The sequence below is a fragment of the Cetorhinus maximus genome, chromosome 2, assembly GCF_964194155.1.
Source record: "Cetorhinus maximus chromosome 2, sCetMax3.hap1.1, whole genome shotgun sequence".
NCBI classification, from domain to species: Eukaryota; Metazoa; Chordata; class Chondrichthyes; order Lamniformes; family Cetorhinidae; genus Cetorhinus; species Cetorhinus maximus.
The window spans coordinates 121,195,176-121,215,411 of NC_135880.1; the positions used below are offsets into that span (position 1 = coordinate 121,195,176).

At 46.2% G+C, this 20,236-nt stretch overlaps 1 protein-coding gene across 1 annotated transcript in view; it reads right to left on the reverse strand.

The window, feature by feature from the left end:
• The window catches only part of slc12a2 (solute carrier family 12 member 2), a 253,622-nt gene that overhangs the window by 154,997 nt on the left and 78,389 nt on the right, over nucleotides 1–20,236 (reverse strand). The window contains exons 4-5 of the mRNA XM_078569009.1: nucleotides 11,690–11,765; nucleotides 3,932–4,027 (exon numbers count right to left, since the gene is read on the reverse strand). Coding sequence (XP_078425135.1) covers nucleotides 3,932–4,027; nucleotides 11,690–11,765 — 172 coding nt within the window. The remainder of the gene's footprint in view (nucleotides 1–3,931; nucleotides 4,028–11,689; nucleotides 11,766–20,236) is intronic.

Here is a 20,236-nt window from a genome sequence, read left to right on the forward strand (position 1 = left end):
ACAAATATCTGAACACAAGCCTAACATTCCTGAGGGGGTGGTGGTGGAAGAGGTGGGGGGGAGAGAGCGCGCGAGCGAGGGGGGGGGGGGGGAGAGAGAGCGCGCGAGCGAGGGGGGGGGGGGGGAGAGAGAGCGCGCGAGCGAGGGGGGGGGGGAGAGAGAGCGCGCGAGCGAGGGGGGGGGGAGAGAGAGCGCGCGAGCGAGGGGGGGGAGAGAGAGCGCGCGAGCGAGGGGGGGGAGAGAGAGCGCGCGAGCGAGGGGGGGGGAGAGAGAGCGCGCGAGCGAGGGGGGGGAGAGAGCGCGCGAGCGAGGGGGGGGGAGAGAGCGCGCGAGCGAGGGGGGGGGGAGAGAGAGCGCGCGAGCGAGGGGGGGGGGAGAGAGAGCGCGCGAGCGAGGGGGGGGGAGAGAGAGCGCGCGAGCGAGGGGGGGGGGGAGAGAGAGCGCGCGAGCGAGGGGGGGGAGAGAGAGCGCGCGAGCGAGGGGGGGGAGAGAGAGCGCGCGAGCGAGGGGGGGGAGAGAGAGCGCGCGAGCGAGGGGGGGGGAGAGAGAGCGCGCGAGCGAGGGGGGGGGAGAGAGCGCGCGAGCGAGGGGGGGGGAGAGAGAGCACGCGAGCGGGGGGGGAGAGAGCGCGCGCGAGCGAGGGGGGGGGAAGAGAGCGCGCGAGCGAGGGGGGGAGAGAGAGAGCGCGCGAGCGAGGGGGGGGAGAGAGAGCGCGCGAGCGAGGGGGGGGAGAGAGAGCGCGCGAGCGAGGGGGGGGAGAGAGAGCGCGCGAGCGAGGGGGGGGAGAGAGAGCGCGCGAGCGAGGGGGGGGAGAGAGAGCGCGCGAGCGAGGGGGGGGGAGAGAGAGCGCGCGAGCGAGGGGGGAGAGAGAGAGAGAGAGCGCGAGCGAGGGGGGAGAGAGAGAGAGAGAGCGCGAGCGAGGGGGGAGAGAGAGAGAGAGAGCGCGAGCGAGGGGGGAGAGAGAGAGAGCGCGAGCGAGGGGGGAGAGGGAGAGAGCGCGAGCGAGGGGGGAGAGAGAGAGAGAGAGAGCGCGAGCGAGGGGGGGGAGAGAGAGAGAGAGAGCGCGAGCGAGGGGGGAGAGAGAGAGAGAGAGAGCGCGAGCGAGGGGGGAGAGAGAGAGAGAGCGCGAGCGAGGGGGGAGAGAGAGAGCGCCAGCGAGGGGCGAGAGAGAGAGCGCCAGCGAGGGGGGAGAGAGAGAGCGCCAGCGAGGGGGGAGAGAGAGAGAGAGAGCGCCAGCGAGGGGGGAGAGAGAACGCGCGAGCGAGGGGGGGGGGGGGGGGAGAGAGAGCGCGCGAGCGAGGGGGGGGTGGGGAGAGAGAGCGCGCGAGCGAGGCGGGGGGAGAGAGAGCGCGCGAGCGAGGGGGGGGAGAGAGAGCGCGCGAGCGAGGGGGGGGAGAGAGAGCGCGCGAGCGAGGGGGGGGGAGAGAGAGCGCGCGAGCGAGGGGGGGGAGAGAGAGCGCACGAGCGAGGGGGGGAGAGAGAGCGCGCGAGCGAGGGGGGGGAGAGAGAGCGCGCGAGCGAGGGGGGGGAGAGAGAGCGCGCGAGCGAGGGGGGGGAGAGAGAGCGCGCGAGCGAGGGGGGGGAGAGAGAGAGCGCGCGAGCGAGGGGGGGGGAGAGAGAGAGAGCGCGCGAGCGAGGGGGGGAGAGAGAGAGAGAGCGCAAGCGAGGGGGGGGGGGAGAGAGAGAGAGAGCGCAAGCGAGGGGGGAGAGAGAGAGAGAGAGAGCGCGAGCGAGGGGGGAGAGAGAGAGAGAGAGCGCGAGCGAGGGGGGAGAGAGAGAGAGAGCGCGAGCGAGGGGGGAGAGAGAGAGAGAGCGCGAGCGAGGGGGGAGAGAGAGAGAGAGCGCGAGCGAGGGGGGAGAGAGAGAGAGAGCGCGAGCGAGGGGGGAGAGAGAGAGAGAGCGCGAGCGAGGGGGGAGAGAGAGAGAGAGCGCGAGCGAGGGGGGAGAGAGAGAGAGAGCGCGAGCGAGGGGGGAGAGAGAGAGAGAGAGCGCGAGCGAGGGGGGAGAGAGAGAGCGCGAGCGAGGGGGGAGAGAGAGAGCGCGAGCGAGGGGGGAGAGAGAGCGCGCCAGCGAGGGGGGAGAGAGAGCGCGCCAGCGAGGGGGGAGAGAGAGAGCGCCAGCGAGGGGGGAGAGAGAGAGCGCCAGCGAGGGGGGAGAGAGAGAGCGCCAGCGAGGGGGGGAAAGAGCGAGCCAGCGAGGGGGGGAAAGAGCGAGCCAGCGAGGGGGGGAAAGAGCGAGCCAGCGAGAGGAAAGAGCGAGCCAGCGAGAGGAAAGAGACCGAGCCAGCGAGAGGAAAGAGACCGAGCGAGAGGAAAGAGACCGAGCGAGAGGAAAGAGAGAGCGAGCGAGAGAGGGCGGAAAGAGAGAGCGAGAGAGGGCGGAAAGAGAGAGCGAGAGAGAGCGCGAGCGAGAGAGAGAGGAAAGAGAGAGAAAAGAGACAGAGCGGAGAGCGAGAGAGAGCGGAAAGAGAGAGATCGAGCGAGAGAGAGCGGAAAGAGAGAGAGCGAGCGAGAGAGAGCGGAAAGAGAGAGAGCGAGCGAGAGAGAGCGAGCGAGAGAGAGCGAGAGAGAGCGAGCGAGAGAGAGCGGAAAGATAGAGAGCGGAAAGATAGAGAGCGAGCGAGAGCGGAGAGAGCGAGCGAGAGAGAGGAAAGGGAGAGAGAGGAAAGAGAGAGAGAAAAGAGAGAGGAGAGAGAGATAGGAAAGAGAGGAGAGAGAGAAAAGAGAGAGTGAGAGAGAGAGAGGAAAGAGAGAAGAGAGAGAGGAAAAAGAGAGAAGAAAGAGAGAGAGAGAGAGAGAGAGAGATGGGAGAGGGGGGGAAAAAAGAGGGGAAAAAAAATGAAACACTATAGCCATAATTTTTTTAAAAATTCATTCACGGGATGTGTGATTCGCTGGCTAGGCCAGCATTTATTGCCCATCCCTAGTTGCCCTCGAGAAGGTGGTGGTGAGCTGTCTTCTTGAACCGCTGCAGTCCATGTGGTGTAGGCACACCCACAGTGCTGTTAGGAAGGGAATTCCAGGATTTTGACCCAGTGACAATGAAGGAACGGCGATATATTTCCAAATCAGGGTGGTGAGTGACTTGGAAAAATTACTGGCATGTGTGTTAATAGCAGTGTCAACCTATTTAGTTACTTAGCTGCTATTGGTCATCGCTTCTTGGGAGATGAACTCCATATACACAGCTGCCCTTCTCACAACCAAAAGAGTGTCAGGGTATGTCTGAAAACTGGGTGATAGCCAAACCAATTTTGACTACTACAAACATGAAAGTGGGCATTACATGCTTACTATCAATTTAAAACACAACAATGAGAATTTAATATAAACCTAGATGATTTTTGCTTTTTGAATGCAAATGATCAGACATGTAAAGGCCTTTTTTTCCATCAAACTTAAGATATATATTGAACAAACTAGACAACCAGTGCCCTGTATTCAGTGTTTAAAGTACCATCAACTAGTCAAGCACATTAAATTCTGTCATTATGTTTCACTGCAGGAAGTTAAGTCAGCTGAGTGCAAATCAAAGACAGTTAAAAATAAAAGTTCACCTTGAAGTGAAGTTCACACCATCAGAGGCAGCTGCTTCTCAGCACAGAAATTATTTCTAGAGCAATAAATTTACTAACTGAATGCATGAATAAAAGCATTGTTGCATTATATTTTTTTTAAATTGTTTCATAGATGCCAGCCATCTTTCTTTTTTTTCCCTGATGACAAAGGAGTCAAGAAGAGAAAAAAAAACAAAAGTGATCTGAAAATGATTCACATCAGTCCTCAATTGCTCCTTTTACATCTGATGCAAATAATCACATGCAGAACAGAGGAAATGTGATGAGATGCTTTTCAGATCCTGGAGATATAGAATATCAAATACACTTCATTGACATCAATACACTGCAAACATGGAAACCTGAAACCATTACCTCCACGAACAAATCCATTGGTAGTTATAGCAGACGTTGATAGTCCTGTAATAGTGGTCACAACAGTCGCCGTGCCAATGACTACAAGAGCAAGACCTGTTTACAGAATAATAAACGTTATTTGTAAAAAGAGGTTTGAAACAAAATTCAAAATCATGCTTCAGCAAACAATAAGATCATTGTGTATTTAAAACATTGAAAACTACAATGAGACAGGTGCTAGAGACAGCAATTTGAGGCATAACATTTACTTGACAGTAAAGAATAGATTTAGACAAGACTGTAACGGAGAGGGACTACAAACCAAAGGTATTAGATTCCAATGTGACTTTAAATTTTACAAAATAATCAGTTTTAAAGTTAAAGTTAATCACTACCCCCCTACAATGTAGCCAACATACATTGTTCTGCTTATAAGCCAATGACTAATATTGCTCCTATCCTTCACTGTACCATAAAATTCAGTCCTTTCAACCACATTGTTACTTCATGCATAGTGGTGTCAGGGAACAATCTCCTATTTCATACAATTAAGGAGCTTGGGTCAAACATCCGAGCTGCCTTGCATTTAAGCAGTTAAAGAATTTTGTTAAGTACCATTAAAAAAAAAATCAAGATCTTCAGTGCAGTTGTAAGATTAATCTGAAAGGTATACCTTACAAAGTTGCAATGTTAAATCTAAGCCTTTTAAGATTATGCTAAGATTCACACTGATGGCACTGGTTCCTAATGTTTGGGAGTCTCAGGAACGGGTGTTGTTAGCACTAATCTTCGGCAATGTAGGAACAGCTTTAACAAGCCACTTTAAAACTATCACTTTAAAAGAATCACTTTAAAACTATTTTTCCCTGTCCTCCCGATTTAGTTAACATTTCCACAGCTCCCACACTGAGCAAGTGAACAATGAGAGTGGTCTGTACTGTATAGGAAACAGGCAGTTTTCTTTTAAATCTCCAAAGATCTATTGTCTATAAAAAGAATGTTATTTAGCAGATTCATATAACAAATGATTAAAAACAAAGGAAACATAATGGGCATCCAGAGACAAAAATGCTTCCAGATGTAGAAGTAGATTACCATATAACTGAACAAAGATAAACGCACAAAAGATGTCACCAACACCCTATGCTTGAAAGGTTAACATTGCATTATTTTACAAGCCCTTCCCCCCCAAGGACTCCCGTTTAGCATTGAGCTAAAATATTTCCTAAATGGCAGTTACCTCACATTTGATTCTGGTTTTAAACGCTGAAGGTTAAAAAGCATATTTAACTTTCAAAAGATAATGGGCGGGAGTTTCCACACCCACCCACTGCCTGGATCGTCCAGCCGCGCTGCAAGTCAATGGACTTCTGGTTGGGGAGCCGCTCCGTCCGCAGCGGGGCTGGAAAATCCCGGCCAATGTCTGCTACATATAATAAACAATGCTCCCATGGCACTAAACACTGCTGTAATGTCAATTAACAAATATAGAAATGTGATGGAAAAGTTAGAAATCCCAACAGTATTGGGGCACTTTTTAAAAAAAAAGTCTTGCAACCTCCAAAGGCCTAACATCTCCTTCATGAAACTTATGATATAAATACAAGCTTACAAGCTATACTGCCAACTTTTCTTCACTCCCCATTTGCACTGCCCCAATTACTAATTCCAGAGTGAAATATTACACACTCATCTGAACGTAAACTACCATGTGACCAATCTACAGCCACCTTTTGTCATTGGTATACTAGCTAATCAGGTGGAAAATATTTCAGTGCATAGAGAGAGAGTTAATGTACTACACAGACCACATATTTACTGTCCAGGCAGACTTTTATTAGCAGATTTATAGCAGGCCCACATACAACACTGCAGCATTATCAAGATAAAATTAGAGGGGGAAAAGTAATGACAAGTTTGTAATGAAGAAATGGCAGTCCAATAAAACCATCATTCCCACTTTTAACCTCTTTTAGTGGAAACGGGAAAGGTCTGGGATGTGGAAAAGAGACACCAACAGGGAAAGGAGAGTAAAAATAAAGAATAGAAAGCCATCATCAAACTTTATTGGAGTTTGTCGAATTTTAGTTGCCCTGTTAATTTAACGACAGCTGCTTCTCAGGTTGTCATAAACACCTCTACAAAATAACACCTATTTGTGAAAGGCTGAATGTCAAAGTACACAGGCATTCATTCCACACACTACAAATCATAAATCTATAGAGAGTTTGGTAGTTTAATGAAACAATCAGAATGCATACTAGCTATCAGCATTCTCCTTGCATTAAATATTTTCATTTTTGACTGAAGTAAACAATGTGGATATGGAATACACACCAAATGCACTACAGAAATAAATATAATTTGCCCTGCATCTAGTGAAGGAAAAAACCCTGTAAAAGTAGTACAGCGTGTCTCAATGAAAGATATTACAATTTATGTTGGAACTCCACTTTCAATTAACAGCATTTTTCCCACTTATTAACTCAGTAGCCAATTCACCATATGTCATACAGACTTGGCAGGTCCCAGATTCATTTCCTGGTTTACACTAACTATCAGAGAGAGTCAATATGCACATACAAATGAACAAGGAGCAGGAGTAGGCCACTCAGTCCCTCGATTCAATAAGATCATGGCTGATCTGATTTTAACTTCAACTTCACATTCCCACCTACATCCAAAAGCCTTTCATCCCCTTATCAAGAATCTACCAACCTTTACCTTAAAAATATTTAAAGACTCTGCTTCCACTGCCTTTTGAGGAAGAGAGTTCCAAAGACTCTCAAACCTCAAAAATATTTCTCCTCATCTGTCTTAAATAAGCGACACCTTATTTTTAAATAATGACCCCTAGTTCTAGATTCTCCCACAAGAGGAAACATCATCTCCACATCCACCCTGTCAAGACCCTCAGGATTTTGTACATTTTAATCAAATCACCTCTTACTTTTTTAAACTCCAGCGGATACAAGCCTAGCCAGTCCGATCTTTCCTCATAAGATGACCGGCCCATTCCTAGTATTAATCTAGTAAACCTTTGCTGAGCTGCTTCCAACGGATTTACATCCTTCCTTATATCAGGAGACCAATACCGTACACAGTACTCCAAACCTGATCTCACCAATGCCCTGCATAATCTCTCTACTTTTGTATTCAATTCCCCTCACAAACAACATTCTATTGGCTTTCCCAGTTACTTGCTGTACCTGCAGACTAACCTCTCGTGATTCATGCACTAGGACACCCAAATCCCTCTGCATCTGAGCTCTGCAATCTCTCACCATTTAGATATGCTTCTTTTATTCTCGCCAAAATGGAGAATTTCACATTTTCCGACATTATATTCCATTTGCCAGATCTTTGCCCACTCACTTAGCCTATCTATAATCCTTTGCAGTTTCCTTGTGAACTTTTCACAACTTGCTTTCCTACCTATCTTTGCGTCATCAGCAAATTTAGCAGCCGTACCTTCAGTCCCTTCATCCAAGTCATTTATATAAATTGCAACAAGGCTGAGGCCCCAGCACTGATCCCTGTGGCATGCCACTCATTACACCTTGCCAACCAGAAAATGATCCATTTATGCCTCGTTTCCTGTATCTAGCCAATCCTCTATCCGTGCTAATACATAACCCCGTACACAATGAGCTTTTATTTTCCACAATAACCTTTGATGTGGCGCCTTATCAAATGCCTTCCAGAAATGGGGTACCATAATTGTCTCCGCAACCCTCCCCCACCCAATATCCTCCCAGTACTCATCTTGTAGAAGTTCACACCCACAGAATAGCCATGTGCTTGTGATACTGGAAGACTAAGTAAATGTGGAACAATATCCCAGCACCAATCAATACTTTTTGGAGATAACAAGAAAAATAGATGCTCCTCCACTACATTACAGTGGAAATCAAGATTTAAACTCCCCAAACTACAGCTGGCAACTTTTTGAATCTGTTTAGCTTAATTTTGGAAAAAATTAACACATTAAAAATCCTAAAATGAAAACAAAACTATAAAAGGAGACTGATCACATGACTTGAATGTCTTTATTTAATGACAATGCTGAAAATCAATTTTAAACATTGGTACTCCTGTTCAGTGACCATGAGACTTAGGAGCAGTGGGCCATTCAGCCCATTAAGTCTGCTCCACCATTCAATGAGATCATAGCTGATCCAATGATCCTCAGTGCATTTAGCATATTGGCAATGTGCAGGTATGCACTGAAATATTAATCTAAAAAAATTAATTTAAATAATGATTAATTTAGGTAGACAAGACATATTCATCAGGGCCTAGCTGCCAACAATTTACATAAACTAAGGTTGTGTCTGTAAATCAATTCTGATGGACTAAAATCTCAATTAAGAAAGCAGCTTTATGGCTTAGCCGTTTAACACCAAGATTGTAAAGTTAATAATGTAAATAAGTCCCAACCACAATAATAGAGTTGCCTCCAAGAGGGATGACAGGCGATAGGCAATGGCAAACATTCAAAGAGCGCATGAGTAAACTGCAACAATTGTTTATTCCTGTCTGGCACAAAAGTAAAACAGGAAAGGTGGCCAAACCATGACTTACAAGGGAAATTAGAGACAGTATTGGATCCAAGGAAGAGGCACACAAATTGGCCAGAAAAAAACAGACCTGAGGATTGGGAGCACTGTAGAATTCAGCAAAGGAGGACCAAGGGATTGGTTAAGAAGGGGAAAATAGAGTATGAGAGTAAGTTTGTGGGGAACATAAAAACTGACTGTAAAAGTTTCTATAGGTATGTGAAGAGAAAAAGATTGGTAAAGGCAAACGTAGGTCCCTTACAGTCAGAAACAGGGGAATTTATAATGGGGAATAAAGAAATGGCTGACTAACTAAATTGATACTTTGGTTCTGTCTTCACAAAGGAGGATGCAAATAACTACCAGAAATGTTGGGGAACACAGGGTTTAGTGAGAGGGTGGAACTGAAAGAAATCAGTATTAACAGGGAAATGGTGTTGGGAAAATTGATGGGATTGAAGACCGATAAATCCCCAGGGCCTGATAATCTACATCCAAGAGTACTTAAGGAAGTGGCCCGAGAAATAGTGGATGCATTGGTGGTCATCTTCCGAAATTCTATAGCCTCTGGAATGGTTCCTTCAAATTGGAGGGTAGCTAATGTAACCCCACTATTTAAAAAGGGAGGCAGAGAGAAAACAGGGAATTATAGACCAGTCAGCCTGACGACAATTATAAAAGATTTAATAGCTGAACTCTTGGAAAACAGTAGCAGAATCGGACAGGGTCAGCATGGATTTATGAAAGGGAAATCATGCGTAACAAATCTACTGAAATTTTTCAAGGATGTAACTAGTAGAGTTGATGAGGGGGAGCCAGTGGATGTTGTTTATTTGGACTTTCAGAAGGCTTTCGACAAAGTCCCACATAAGAGATTGGCGTGTAAAATTAAAGCGCATGGTATTGGGGGTAGTGTTTTGAGATGGATAGAAAACTGGTTGGCAGACAGGAAACAAAGAGTAGGAATAAACTGGTATTTTTCTGAATGGTAGGCAGTGACTAGTGGGGTACTGCAGGGATCGGTGCTGGGGCCCCAGATATTCACAATATATATTAATGATTTAGATGAAGGAACTAAATGTAATATCTCCAAATTTGCAGATGACGCAAAGCTGGTTGGGAGGGTGAGCTGTGAGGAGGATGCAGAGATGCTTCAGTGTGATTTGGACAAGCTGAGTGAGTGAGCAAATGCATGGCAGGTGCAGTATAATGTGGATAAGTGTGAGGTTATCCATTTTGGTAGCAAAAACAGGAAGGCAGATTATCTGAATGGCTATAAATTGAGAGAGGGGAATGTGCAACAAGACCTGGGTGTCCTCATACACCAGTCGCTGAAGGTAAGCATGCAGGTGCGGCAAATGATATGTTGGCCTTCATAGCCAGAGGATTCCAGTACAGGAGCAGGGATGTCTTGCTGCAATTCTACAGGGCTTTGGTGAGACCACACCTGGAATATTGTGTGCAGTTTTGGTCTCCTTATCTGAGGAAGGATGTCCTTGCTATAGAGGGAGTGCAGCGAAGGTTTACCAGGTTGATTCCTGGGATGGCGGGACTGACATATAAGGCGAGATTGAGTCGGTTAGGATTATATTCGCTGGAGTTCAGAAGAATGGGTAGGGGGGGAATCTTATGGAGACCTATAAAATTCTAACAGGACTAGACAGGGTAGATGCAGGAAGGATGTTCCCGATGGTGGGGGAGTCCAGAACCAGGGGTCAGGGTCTGAGGATATGGGGTAGACCATTTAGGACTGAGATGAGGAGAAATTTCTTCACCCAGAGAGTGGTGAGCCTATGGAATTCACTACCACAGAAAGTAGTTGAGGCCAAAACATTGTATGTTTTCAAGAAGGAGTAGATATAGCTCTTGGGGCGAAAAGGATCAAAGGATATGTGGAGAAAGCGGGAGCAGGCTATTGAGTTGGATGATCAGCCCAGATCATAATGAATGGTGAAGCAGGCTCGAAGGGCCAAGTGGCCTACTCCTGCTCCTAGTTTCTATGTATATTTCTGTGTAAGAGGAAGGTGCACAAACTTAAACCCAAAACTCCAGTTAACTAAACAGTCACATATGTGACTTATGTATTTTTCTCATTTGCCAGCTCATTCATTTTAAATAGAGCCCACTAGAAACAAAATACTTAAGTTTACAAACATGAGCCAATAACTACAAGGAGTTAGAGCAGGGCTGACAATTCACTTATAACAACCAACTGTGAATTTGAAATGAAGCGTTTAACATTATGATATGAAGTTAAGAATACATGTAACTGTTGTGTCATTGTCAATAGCAGTCAAAAACTTCAATCTTACTTTTCTCAACATCCAAATATACCATTCCAAGATACTTCCTTTATACTGAAAGTTTTAGTCCAAACATAAATATATTACCAACTTGTCAACAGAGATTATTAATTTAGTTGATGGATCAATAGGTTTGGTACTTTGCATGTGAGCTCAACCTTCAATACTAATCCTGATGCAACCCTTGTCCTAATGAGCTACTTCAACCATAATCTTTCCCCTTTGCCTTGGAAAGTTTCTTTAATTGGTTTATTTAAAAATGGGGATTTACAACACCACAATACAAATTAAAAATATTCTATGGAACAAACAAAATCATTTTACATAGCAGGTCAAAAGAAAGGTTAAAGTTGTCCAGATAAATATTTATATTCCATTTATAAATAAACCACCTCACATGGTTTAGATATTGTGGCCATCAGGTGCTTTTGATGCTTATTTACAAAGATGAAAATGAATCTTGAAGAACAGAAAGCAAAGCATTCAGTTTTTCCCTGACACAGGGGTATGGGAAGCACGTGATGCTCATAACCATGCAGAATAGCCATTTGAAAGGTTAGCCGATTAATTTACATTATATTCAAGAGTTGCAAGATACTTGGGAAAGGTTCACAGATCTTTTAACAATTCTCCCATGAACTAGATAATTTGTAGTTAGTTGTACCATGAAAAATTATAAATGTTTCATTGCTAACTGTAAAATGTGCTCAGTTTCAACACCTAGCATTTAATTAAGATCAGGACAGAAGACAACCATATGTTACATTTAACACACTACTGCAAATGACAGAACCATTTAACATGTGAATTAGCATTCAACACAAAGGTGAAATTCACACTTGAACACTAGTGCACACAAAAAAATTAGAAATCAACAGAAAGATCAGTAGAAAGAGTTAAGTTTTTCCACATACCTATTCCAGCATGGCCAACAATCCATGTCAAACGGATAAAGAGCATCACACCCCAAATATTTAGCATACATCGTACCTAGTAGATGAGGAAAGGTTCCAAGAAAGAACAAAAAAGGTTGTAAATCACATATTCCAAATTCTTACCAATCTGCAGTGACAGCCAAGCAGACAGTGAATTAAGCATTGCCAAATCATTCTGCTTGAGTTCCTTCTTAACTGCATTTAAAATGTTATGATTTAATGGTATTGTTTTGCTGATTATGGCCTCTTGTGCATCCCCAATTTTAAAATGCTCCAGCAATGGTGGCCACGTCTTCAGTTGCCTAGGCCCCAAGCTCTGGAATACCCTCCCTACAGCTCTCCATCTTGCTTGCCACCTTTAAGACACTCCTTAAAACCTACCTCTTTGCCCAAGCTTTTAGTCATCTGACCTAATATCTCCCTATGGGGCTTGGTGTCATATTTTTATAATGTTTCTGTGAGGCATCTTGGGATTTTTCATTACATTTAAAGGCACGACACAAATAAAAGTTGCTATTGCTCAGAAGGCAGTAATGACTATAAGATATGGACATCAACTACACAATTGATTTGAAAGAAGAAAAAAAGAGACTGACATTTATATACAACCTTTTGTGACCACCAAATGTCTCAAAGTGCTTTACAGCCAATTAAGTATTATTTTGAAGTGTAAGCATTGTTGTAATGTAGAAAATACAGCAGCCAAGTTGCACACAGCAAGCTCCCACAAACAGCAAATGTGATAATGATCAGATTATCTGTTTTTGTGATGTTGATCGAGGGATAAATTTTGGTCAGGACATGGTGAATAACTCCCCTCCTCTTCTTCAAAATAGTGTCATGAGATCTTTTATGCCTACCCAAGGGGCAAATGGGACTTTGGTTTAATATCCCATCTGAAAGATGGCACAACCAACAATGCAGCACTCCCTCAGGGCTTGAAACCAGAATCTTGCAACTCAGAGGTGTGAGTACTGCCAACTGAGCCACAGCTGACACTTGAAGTAAGGTATTGTAAAAAATATCTACATCTGTCAAAAGAAGCTCTCAATTTTCAACACATCACTGAAAGTCACCTAGTTTTAAAGGATATTTGAAACAAATATTTTGATAAATTCTTTGAGTCACAACTTGTAAAAGATAAAAAATTTAATCAGTAATTTTATAGAATTTGTCTCCCTTTGGTTATTGTAATAAGTATAATGCACTCTTATAGCTGTAGATTTCTATATGAATATGAAGCATGTTTTCACACAGGCACTAATAACAGCTACAGCTGTAACATCGTATTTAACTAAGTCAAGGAACTAAAATAGCCCTATTAGTTTCATGACTCATTGTTGATAATGATGTTTTGAAGACTATAGAATCTAAATAACAAAAGCTCTGTTTACTAAAATGTCATAAGATGTCAAGCTAAATCACATCAGGGGAGTGGCTCCAGAAGGGGAGGGTGCAGGAAAGATAATAATGAATAATTTCACAGGGCTGGGGAAGCGGTTATAATTAGATGTTGAGGCTAATAATCCATTAAACAGCTTCAGCTGGCGCAGTGTGAATCGTTGTGATGCCACCAGGAACCGATCTCTCAGGGAAGAAGTTCTATGTTTGGACAATGGTCTGGCTTGGATGACCAGAGTCACAATTTGAGCTATTCTCACATTCCATTCATAGAGCAAGTGGTCACAACTTCCCTGGCCTGTCCTCAAGTGTCGGAGGGTTGCCAGATTTTCCACGGAAGGTTGAAACCTGGGACTTCACCACTCGGGTCAGTTACCAGGTTGCAGTTGGTGATATTTGCAGTCAGTCAATCAGTCATCAAGAGGTGGGGTTGTCATCAGTTTCTAGGGTGTGGAGTGCATTCCAGTAAGGCTAAGGGGATTGCAGAATGATGCATGAATTTTTTTGAGGCCCTGTGTCAGTGGGAGTGCTTCGCTGGCTGTCAGCCATTGGTGTCTTTTGATGAGGATGTTTTCCCTGCGGACATCACGAGGTTCAATGTGTACTAACACAGGAAGCCACTCGAGCTGTTTTGGCCTCAATGCCCCAGAAATAATCCTCATGACTTCCGGGAGGTGGGTATCTACCACGTGTAGCAGCTCCTGAGCCAGGTTGAATAGTAATACTCTGCTGTTGGATAGACAAAGGCGAGTGAAGCAGTGTGGTAGTGTATTGGAAAGGATTGTCCCTGCTGGAAAAAAACTTCTCAAAATAATTGAATATCTACATTTCTTCTTTAAAAAGAAAGGAAAAATGAGGTGTGGTGGAAAAAAAAAGTGACTGAATGAAGAACTACACTATGGAGGGTGCTGTCGTTTGGCAAGAGATGCAAACCTGAGGCCCCCCATCTACCTTATTTATTTTTTCACAGGATCTCGTCAGTAGATAAACGAGCATTTGTTGCCTATCCCTAATTGCCCTAGAGAAGGTGGTGGCAAGCTGCCTTCTTGAGCCGCTGCAATCTATGGGTGTAGGTACACCCACAGTGCTGTCAGGGGGGCGGTGTTCCAGGATTTTGACACAGTGATAAGGAAGGAACAGCAATATATTTCCAAGTCAGGATTGTGTGCGACTTGGAGGGGAATTTGCAGGTGGTGTTCCTATGTGTCTGCTACCCTGGTCCTTCTTGATGGTAGTAGTTGCAGGTTTGGAAAGTGCTATGAAAGGAGGCTAGTTGAATTTCTGCAGTGCATCTTGTAGGTGGTACACACTGCTGCTACTGTGCATCAGTGCTGGGGGAAATGAATGTTCAAGGTAATGGATGGGGTGCCGATCAAGCGGGCTGCTTTTCCCTCAATGGTATCGAGCTTCTTGAATTCTGTTGGAGCTGCATTCATCCAGGTAAGTGGAGAGTATTCCATCACACTTGTGACTTGCACCTGGTAGATGGTGGACATACTTTGGGGAGCCGGAAGGCGAGTTACTCACCGCAGAATTCCCAACCTGCGCTTGTAGTCACAATATTTATATGGCTAGTCCAATTCAGTTTCTAGTCAATGGTAACCCCCCCAGGATGTTGATAGTATGAGATTCAGTGATGGTAATGCCATTGAATGTTAAGGAGCGATGGTTAGTTCTCTCTTGTTGGAGATGGTCATTGCCTGGCACCTGTGTGTGTGTGAATGTCACTTGCCACTTTTCAGCCCAAGCCCAATGTTGCCCAGGTCTCACTGCATATGGACACAGGCTGCTTTAATATCAAAGGAGTTGCAAATGATACATTGTGCATTCATCAACCAACATCATCACTGCTGACCTTATGAGGGAGGGAAGGTCATTGATGAAGGAACTGAAGACAGTTGGGCCTAGGACACTACCCTGGGGGACTGCTGCAGCAATGTCCTAGGATTGCGATTATTGGCCTCCATCAGCAACAACCATCTTCCTTTATGCTAGGTATGACTCCATCTAGGGGAAAGCTTTCCCCAATTCCCATTGACTTCAGTTTTGCTAGGGCTCCTTAATGCCACCTTGGTCAACTGCTGACTTGATGTCAAGGCTAATCACTTTCACCTCACCTGTGGAGTTCAGCTCTTTTGTCTATGTCCAGGGCAATGCTGCAATGAGGTTAGGAGCTGAGTGGCCTTGGCAGAACCCAAATTGAGCATCAGTGAGCAGGTTATTGTGGAGTAAGTGCCATTTGAGAGCACTGTTGACAATACCTTCCATCACTAATGATGATGGAGAATAGACTGATAGGGTGGTAATTGGCCAGGTTAGGTTTGTCCTGCTTTTTGTGGACAAGACATACCTGGGCAATTTTCCACATTGCCGGGTAGATGCCAGTCTTGCAACTGCACTGGAACAGCCTGGCTAGGGGAGTAGCTACTTCTGGAGCGCAAGTCTTCACTATTATTGCCAGAATCTTGTCAGGGCCCACAGCCTTTGCAGTATCCACTACATTCAGTTGTTTCTTGATATCACACGGAGTGAATAGAATTGGCTGAAGACTGGCATCTGGTGATGTTGGGGGCCTCAAGAGGCGGCTGAGATGGATCATCCACTCAGCAGTTCTGGCTAAAGATAGTTGGAAATATTTCAGTCTGATTTGCACTGATGTGCTGGGCTCCCCCATCCATTGAGGATGGAGATATTTGTGGAGCCTCCTCCTCCCCCCATTATTTGTTTAATTGTCCACCACCATTCACAATTGGGCATGGCAGGACTACAGAGCTTAGATCTGGTTGGTTGTGGGTTCACTTAGCTCTGTCTAATGCATGCTGCTTCCGCTGTTTGCCACACAAATAGTCCTGTGTTATAGCTTCACCAGGTTATCACACCCATGCAGTTATACCCATTGCTATATGGAAAAATGGACAGTACTTTCATAAATGAAATGGAGAAGAGACCAATTTGCTTTAAAATAAGATAGAGTTGAGAGACCTGGTGACCTCTGTTCTCGTCTGCCAATATACATGGAACTGCATAAGGCTGGAAGTTAGGGACCATTTGTGTGGAACAATGTGGAAACATATACTAAGGTCACCCAGCAAAAACAAGCTTGTGATAAGGAACATTTATTAACACACATTTTGGAGGGCAGTCGGAGTCATCAGTCTGGGAGACAAGGGCCGGGATTTTCCACTCTCGTTCGCGACAGGCATGAACAGAAAATATCATGAGAAGGCCAAAAATCAGTTTTATGTCATCATAAAACCAATTCGTGATTCTGCATTGCAGCCTTCAATGGTAGGCCACGTTTCCTGCCATGGCACGTCAGGAATGTAATTTCAATACATTTGAATCTCATAAAGGACTCGGCACTGGAATCATCCTCCACGCTGGATCATCAGGGCACTACAACGTGCAATTAGAACGATGTATTTCACAATGGTGGACAAGCGATGTGCACCTGGCGACCTGCACTTTGTAGTGACTTCGAGGTTCATTCGCCTGCTTTGCGTTGCACAGCACTCGCGATAATCAGCGCCCAGCTTTTCAGGCAGTACATATTGCTTTTAGGGGGCTGTCACAGGCTCATCTCTACCTACCAGACCAGTGGTAAGGGAAGGGTGGCTTTTAATGGGCTGCAGGGTAAGGGCTTCACTGTGGTAGTGGGGGGAGAATAGGGAAGGTTGCACTCAGCAGATACATGACATGGCAGGGGCTGGGGGGGGGGGGGGGGGGTGCAATGGAAGTGATTAATGCCCTCAGTGCCAGGATGACAGCGGAGTGTTACAGAATTACATAGTGCACTTCCCAATTCTGGTTCCAAGTGACCTGAGTGAAGAAGTGCTTTATTTTATATTGCTGAGCTTGCAAAGGCTGTCCTTGTCCAAGTCCAGGGAGAAAGAGGAAAAGAGCATGTCAGTGTAGTTTTCATCATTCTCATCATGTTGTGCGCAGGGCATTGTCGTAACATCATGCAGCTCAGTCCATGGGACTTCTGGCATCTAAGTGGCTTCAGGATGGGGCATAGGCACATCCAAGTCAAAAACGTTCAGGGGCTAACAAACGGATATCCAACACAATCACAATGGGACCAAGGAATACAGCAGGAGGACTGAGGACCTCTCCCTAGGAGGGAGGCAAACCTGAATACTAAATTTCTCTGGGGTGAGGGAGAGTTTTCCACACTCACAAAGGGAGGGCCCAAGCTGATCTGGCAGTTGAGAGCTCAGCACCACATCTTCAAACCTGTGGTGACTGGCACAGTACAAAATTAAAAATGAGGAAAACTCCGCTAATGAGGGCTCTGACAGCCAACTGGAGGACAGGTGCAGGCACCGGGGGGGGGGGGGGGGGGGACAATTAAAAGGGGCACCCAACTGAACTGTGTATTCCTAAAATGAGAAATGCACCGCTGAGACATGCAAGGTGCCTTTCAATGACAATGCAGGGAATCAGGAAAGTGAAGCAATGATGTGCATTCATGTGAGACTAATCCAGGAAAAAGTTACTCTAAAATCGATCTCCTTTTATTAAACCCCTTGTTTTCAGCACGTAAAATCCTCAGAGCAATTGGGCAACTGGACAAGCTTCAGATGTGTGTTAGAATCGTGGCACTGACAGGCTCACAGAAGAGATATGTCTCAGGCCCCCCCTTCAAATAATCTCATGTCCTTACTAAACATTTGCCCTCATGTATATTTTACAGTGTAGTATTAAAGTGCAGTGAATAAGGATCCCAGTGCCAAAGCAATCTCATCACAGTCAAGTCATAAAATGGGGTGGGAAACGCATGCTGCGCTGGCCAGGATTTCAGCGGTGAATGGTTGCAGATACTGGAACAAGCCCCTTAAACCTACATTCAATAACGAGTAACTGACAGAGATAGGATGGTGACTCATGGCTCTCTCTCTCGAGACCATCAGGAAGATGGAGCCTGGCTTTATCGCTGCCTTCATAATTGAGGGCGACGAGGACGAGATAAAAGGCATCTGGCTTGCCAAAGGGAGGAGCCAAACCCTCAAGACCAAAGGACAACAGCTGGACTAGAGGATGACACTCTCAAACATCGTGGTAGGCAGCTCACAAGACCGAGGGCATACAGAACTTATTTCTTATCTGCAGATGAGTGAGACGGTGTTGCTGATGCTGTCACGTGTCCAGGGATCTGATGACTCATTTGCCACATTCTCCAAAAATTGACACCATAGGGACTGGGAGGGCATCAAATGCCAGTGGCTCTGAAAGTAATGACTGCTCTGAACTTCTACAACAGTGGCTCCTTCCAGGGCTTTACTGGAGACCTCAGCGGGATATTTCAGGTGCCCACACAAACACATACATGAGGTAATGGCAAATGCAACAGAGATCAAGCAAGCCAGGACACCAGAGCACTGGGCTTTGCAAAGATTCCTGGATTCCCATAGGTGCAGGGTGCTATTGACTGCACTCATGTGGCTGTAAAGGCTCCCTGGCAACAGGCACTGCAATACACAAACAGGAAAGGCTACCATTCACTCAATGTCCAGCTGGTCTGTGACCACAAGAAAATTATGCAAGTTTGCGAAAGATACCCGGGAAGCATCCAAGGCTCATCCATCTTGAGTACATCGCAGATCCCGGACATCTTCGAGGGACCACAGAGAATCCAGGCTTGCTCCTCGAAGACGGGGGTACCCGCAAAGGGAGTGGCTGATGACGCCCATGCAGCAGCCACAGCAACCTGCAGAGTGAAGGTACAATGAAGCTCATGCTGCTACCCGAATATTGCTGGAGCGCACATCGGCATCTTAAAGATGCAACTCCAATGCCTGGACGGATCTGGTGGAGCACTCCACTACACTCCCCAGAAGGCCTCGTGGGTCATCATAGCTTGCTGCGCACTGCACAACCTGAAACTGCAAAGGTGGGAGGACTGCCAGATGCCAACATGAAGGAGCTGCATATCTACTCCAATGAGGAGGGCATCTAAGGAGATGAGAGCATTGAGTTCAAGGATGTTGAGGCTGCAGGGGAAGAGACCATAGCATAGGCCAGACAAGGCAGGCGTGCACATGAGGCCCTCAGTCACCAGATTCCACAAGGAGGATGACGAGTTGCAGCAAGTACCCTCTTGGACAAGTGCCCTCCATCATGGGCCAACGTGAACACCAACATTGCTATTTTTCTCATTTTAACCGTGCACTTCAATCTAAGAGCGAATAGTTACACATCAGGCTCACATTGTCCTGATCTTTTGAAGGATGAAGCAGCCTCGGGTGTCCTTGCGGAAAGGAGGTGCTAACTGGAGGGGGGCAGCGATCCGGCATCAGAAGATGCTGCCGCTTCAAGCATCTCTCCAGCATCCTAGTCACAACGGCACCCTACAAGAGCCAGGAGCTTTTTTTTTTTAATTCGTTCATGGAATGTGGGCGTTGCTGGCAAGGTCAGCATTTATTACCCATCCCTAATTGCCCTCAAGAAGGTGGTGGTGAGCCGTCTTCTTGAACTGCTGCAATCCATGTGGTGTAGATACAGCCACAGTGCTGTTAGGGGGGCAGTTCCAGGATTTCAAGCAAGCGACAGTGAAGGAATAGCGATATATTCCCAAGCCAAAATGGTGAGTGGCTTGGAGAGGAGCTTCAAGTGGTGGAGTTCCCATGCGTCTGCTGCCTTTGCCCTTCTAGATGGTCGTGGTCTTGCGTTTGGAAGGTGCTGTCTAAGGAGGCTTGCTGAGTTCCTGCAGTGTATCTTGGAGATGGTATACACTGCTGCCATTGTGTCAATGGTGGAGAGAGTGAACGTTTGTGGATGGCGTGTCAATCAAGCAGGCTGCTTTGTCCTGGATATTGTCGAGCTTCTTGAGGGTGTGTTGTTAGAGCTGCAATCATCCAGGCAAGTGGAGAGTATTCCACCACACTCCTTGCTTGTGCCTTGTAGATGATGGACAGGCTTTGGGGAGTCAGGTGGTGAGTTACTCACCACAGGATTCCTAGTCTCTGACCTGCTCTAGCAGCCACAGTATTTATGTGATAAAAACAAAAAACTGCGAATGCTGGAAATCCAAAACAAAAACAGAATTACCTGGAAAAACTCAGCAGGTCTGGCAGCATCGGCGGAGAAGAGTTGACGTTTCGAGTCCTCATGACCCTTCAACAG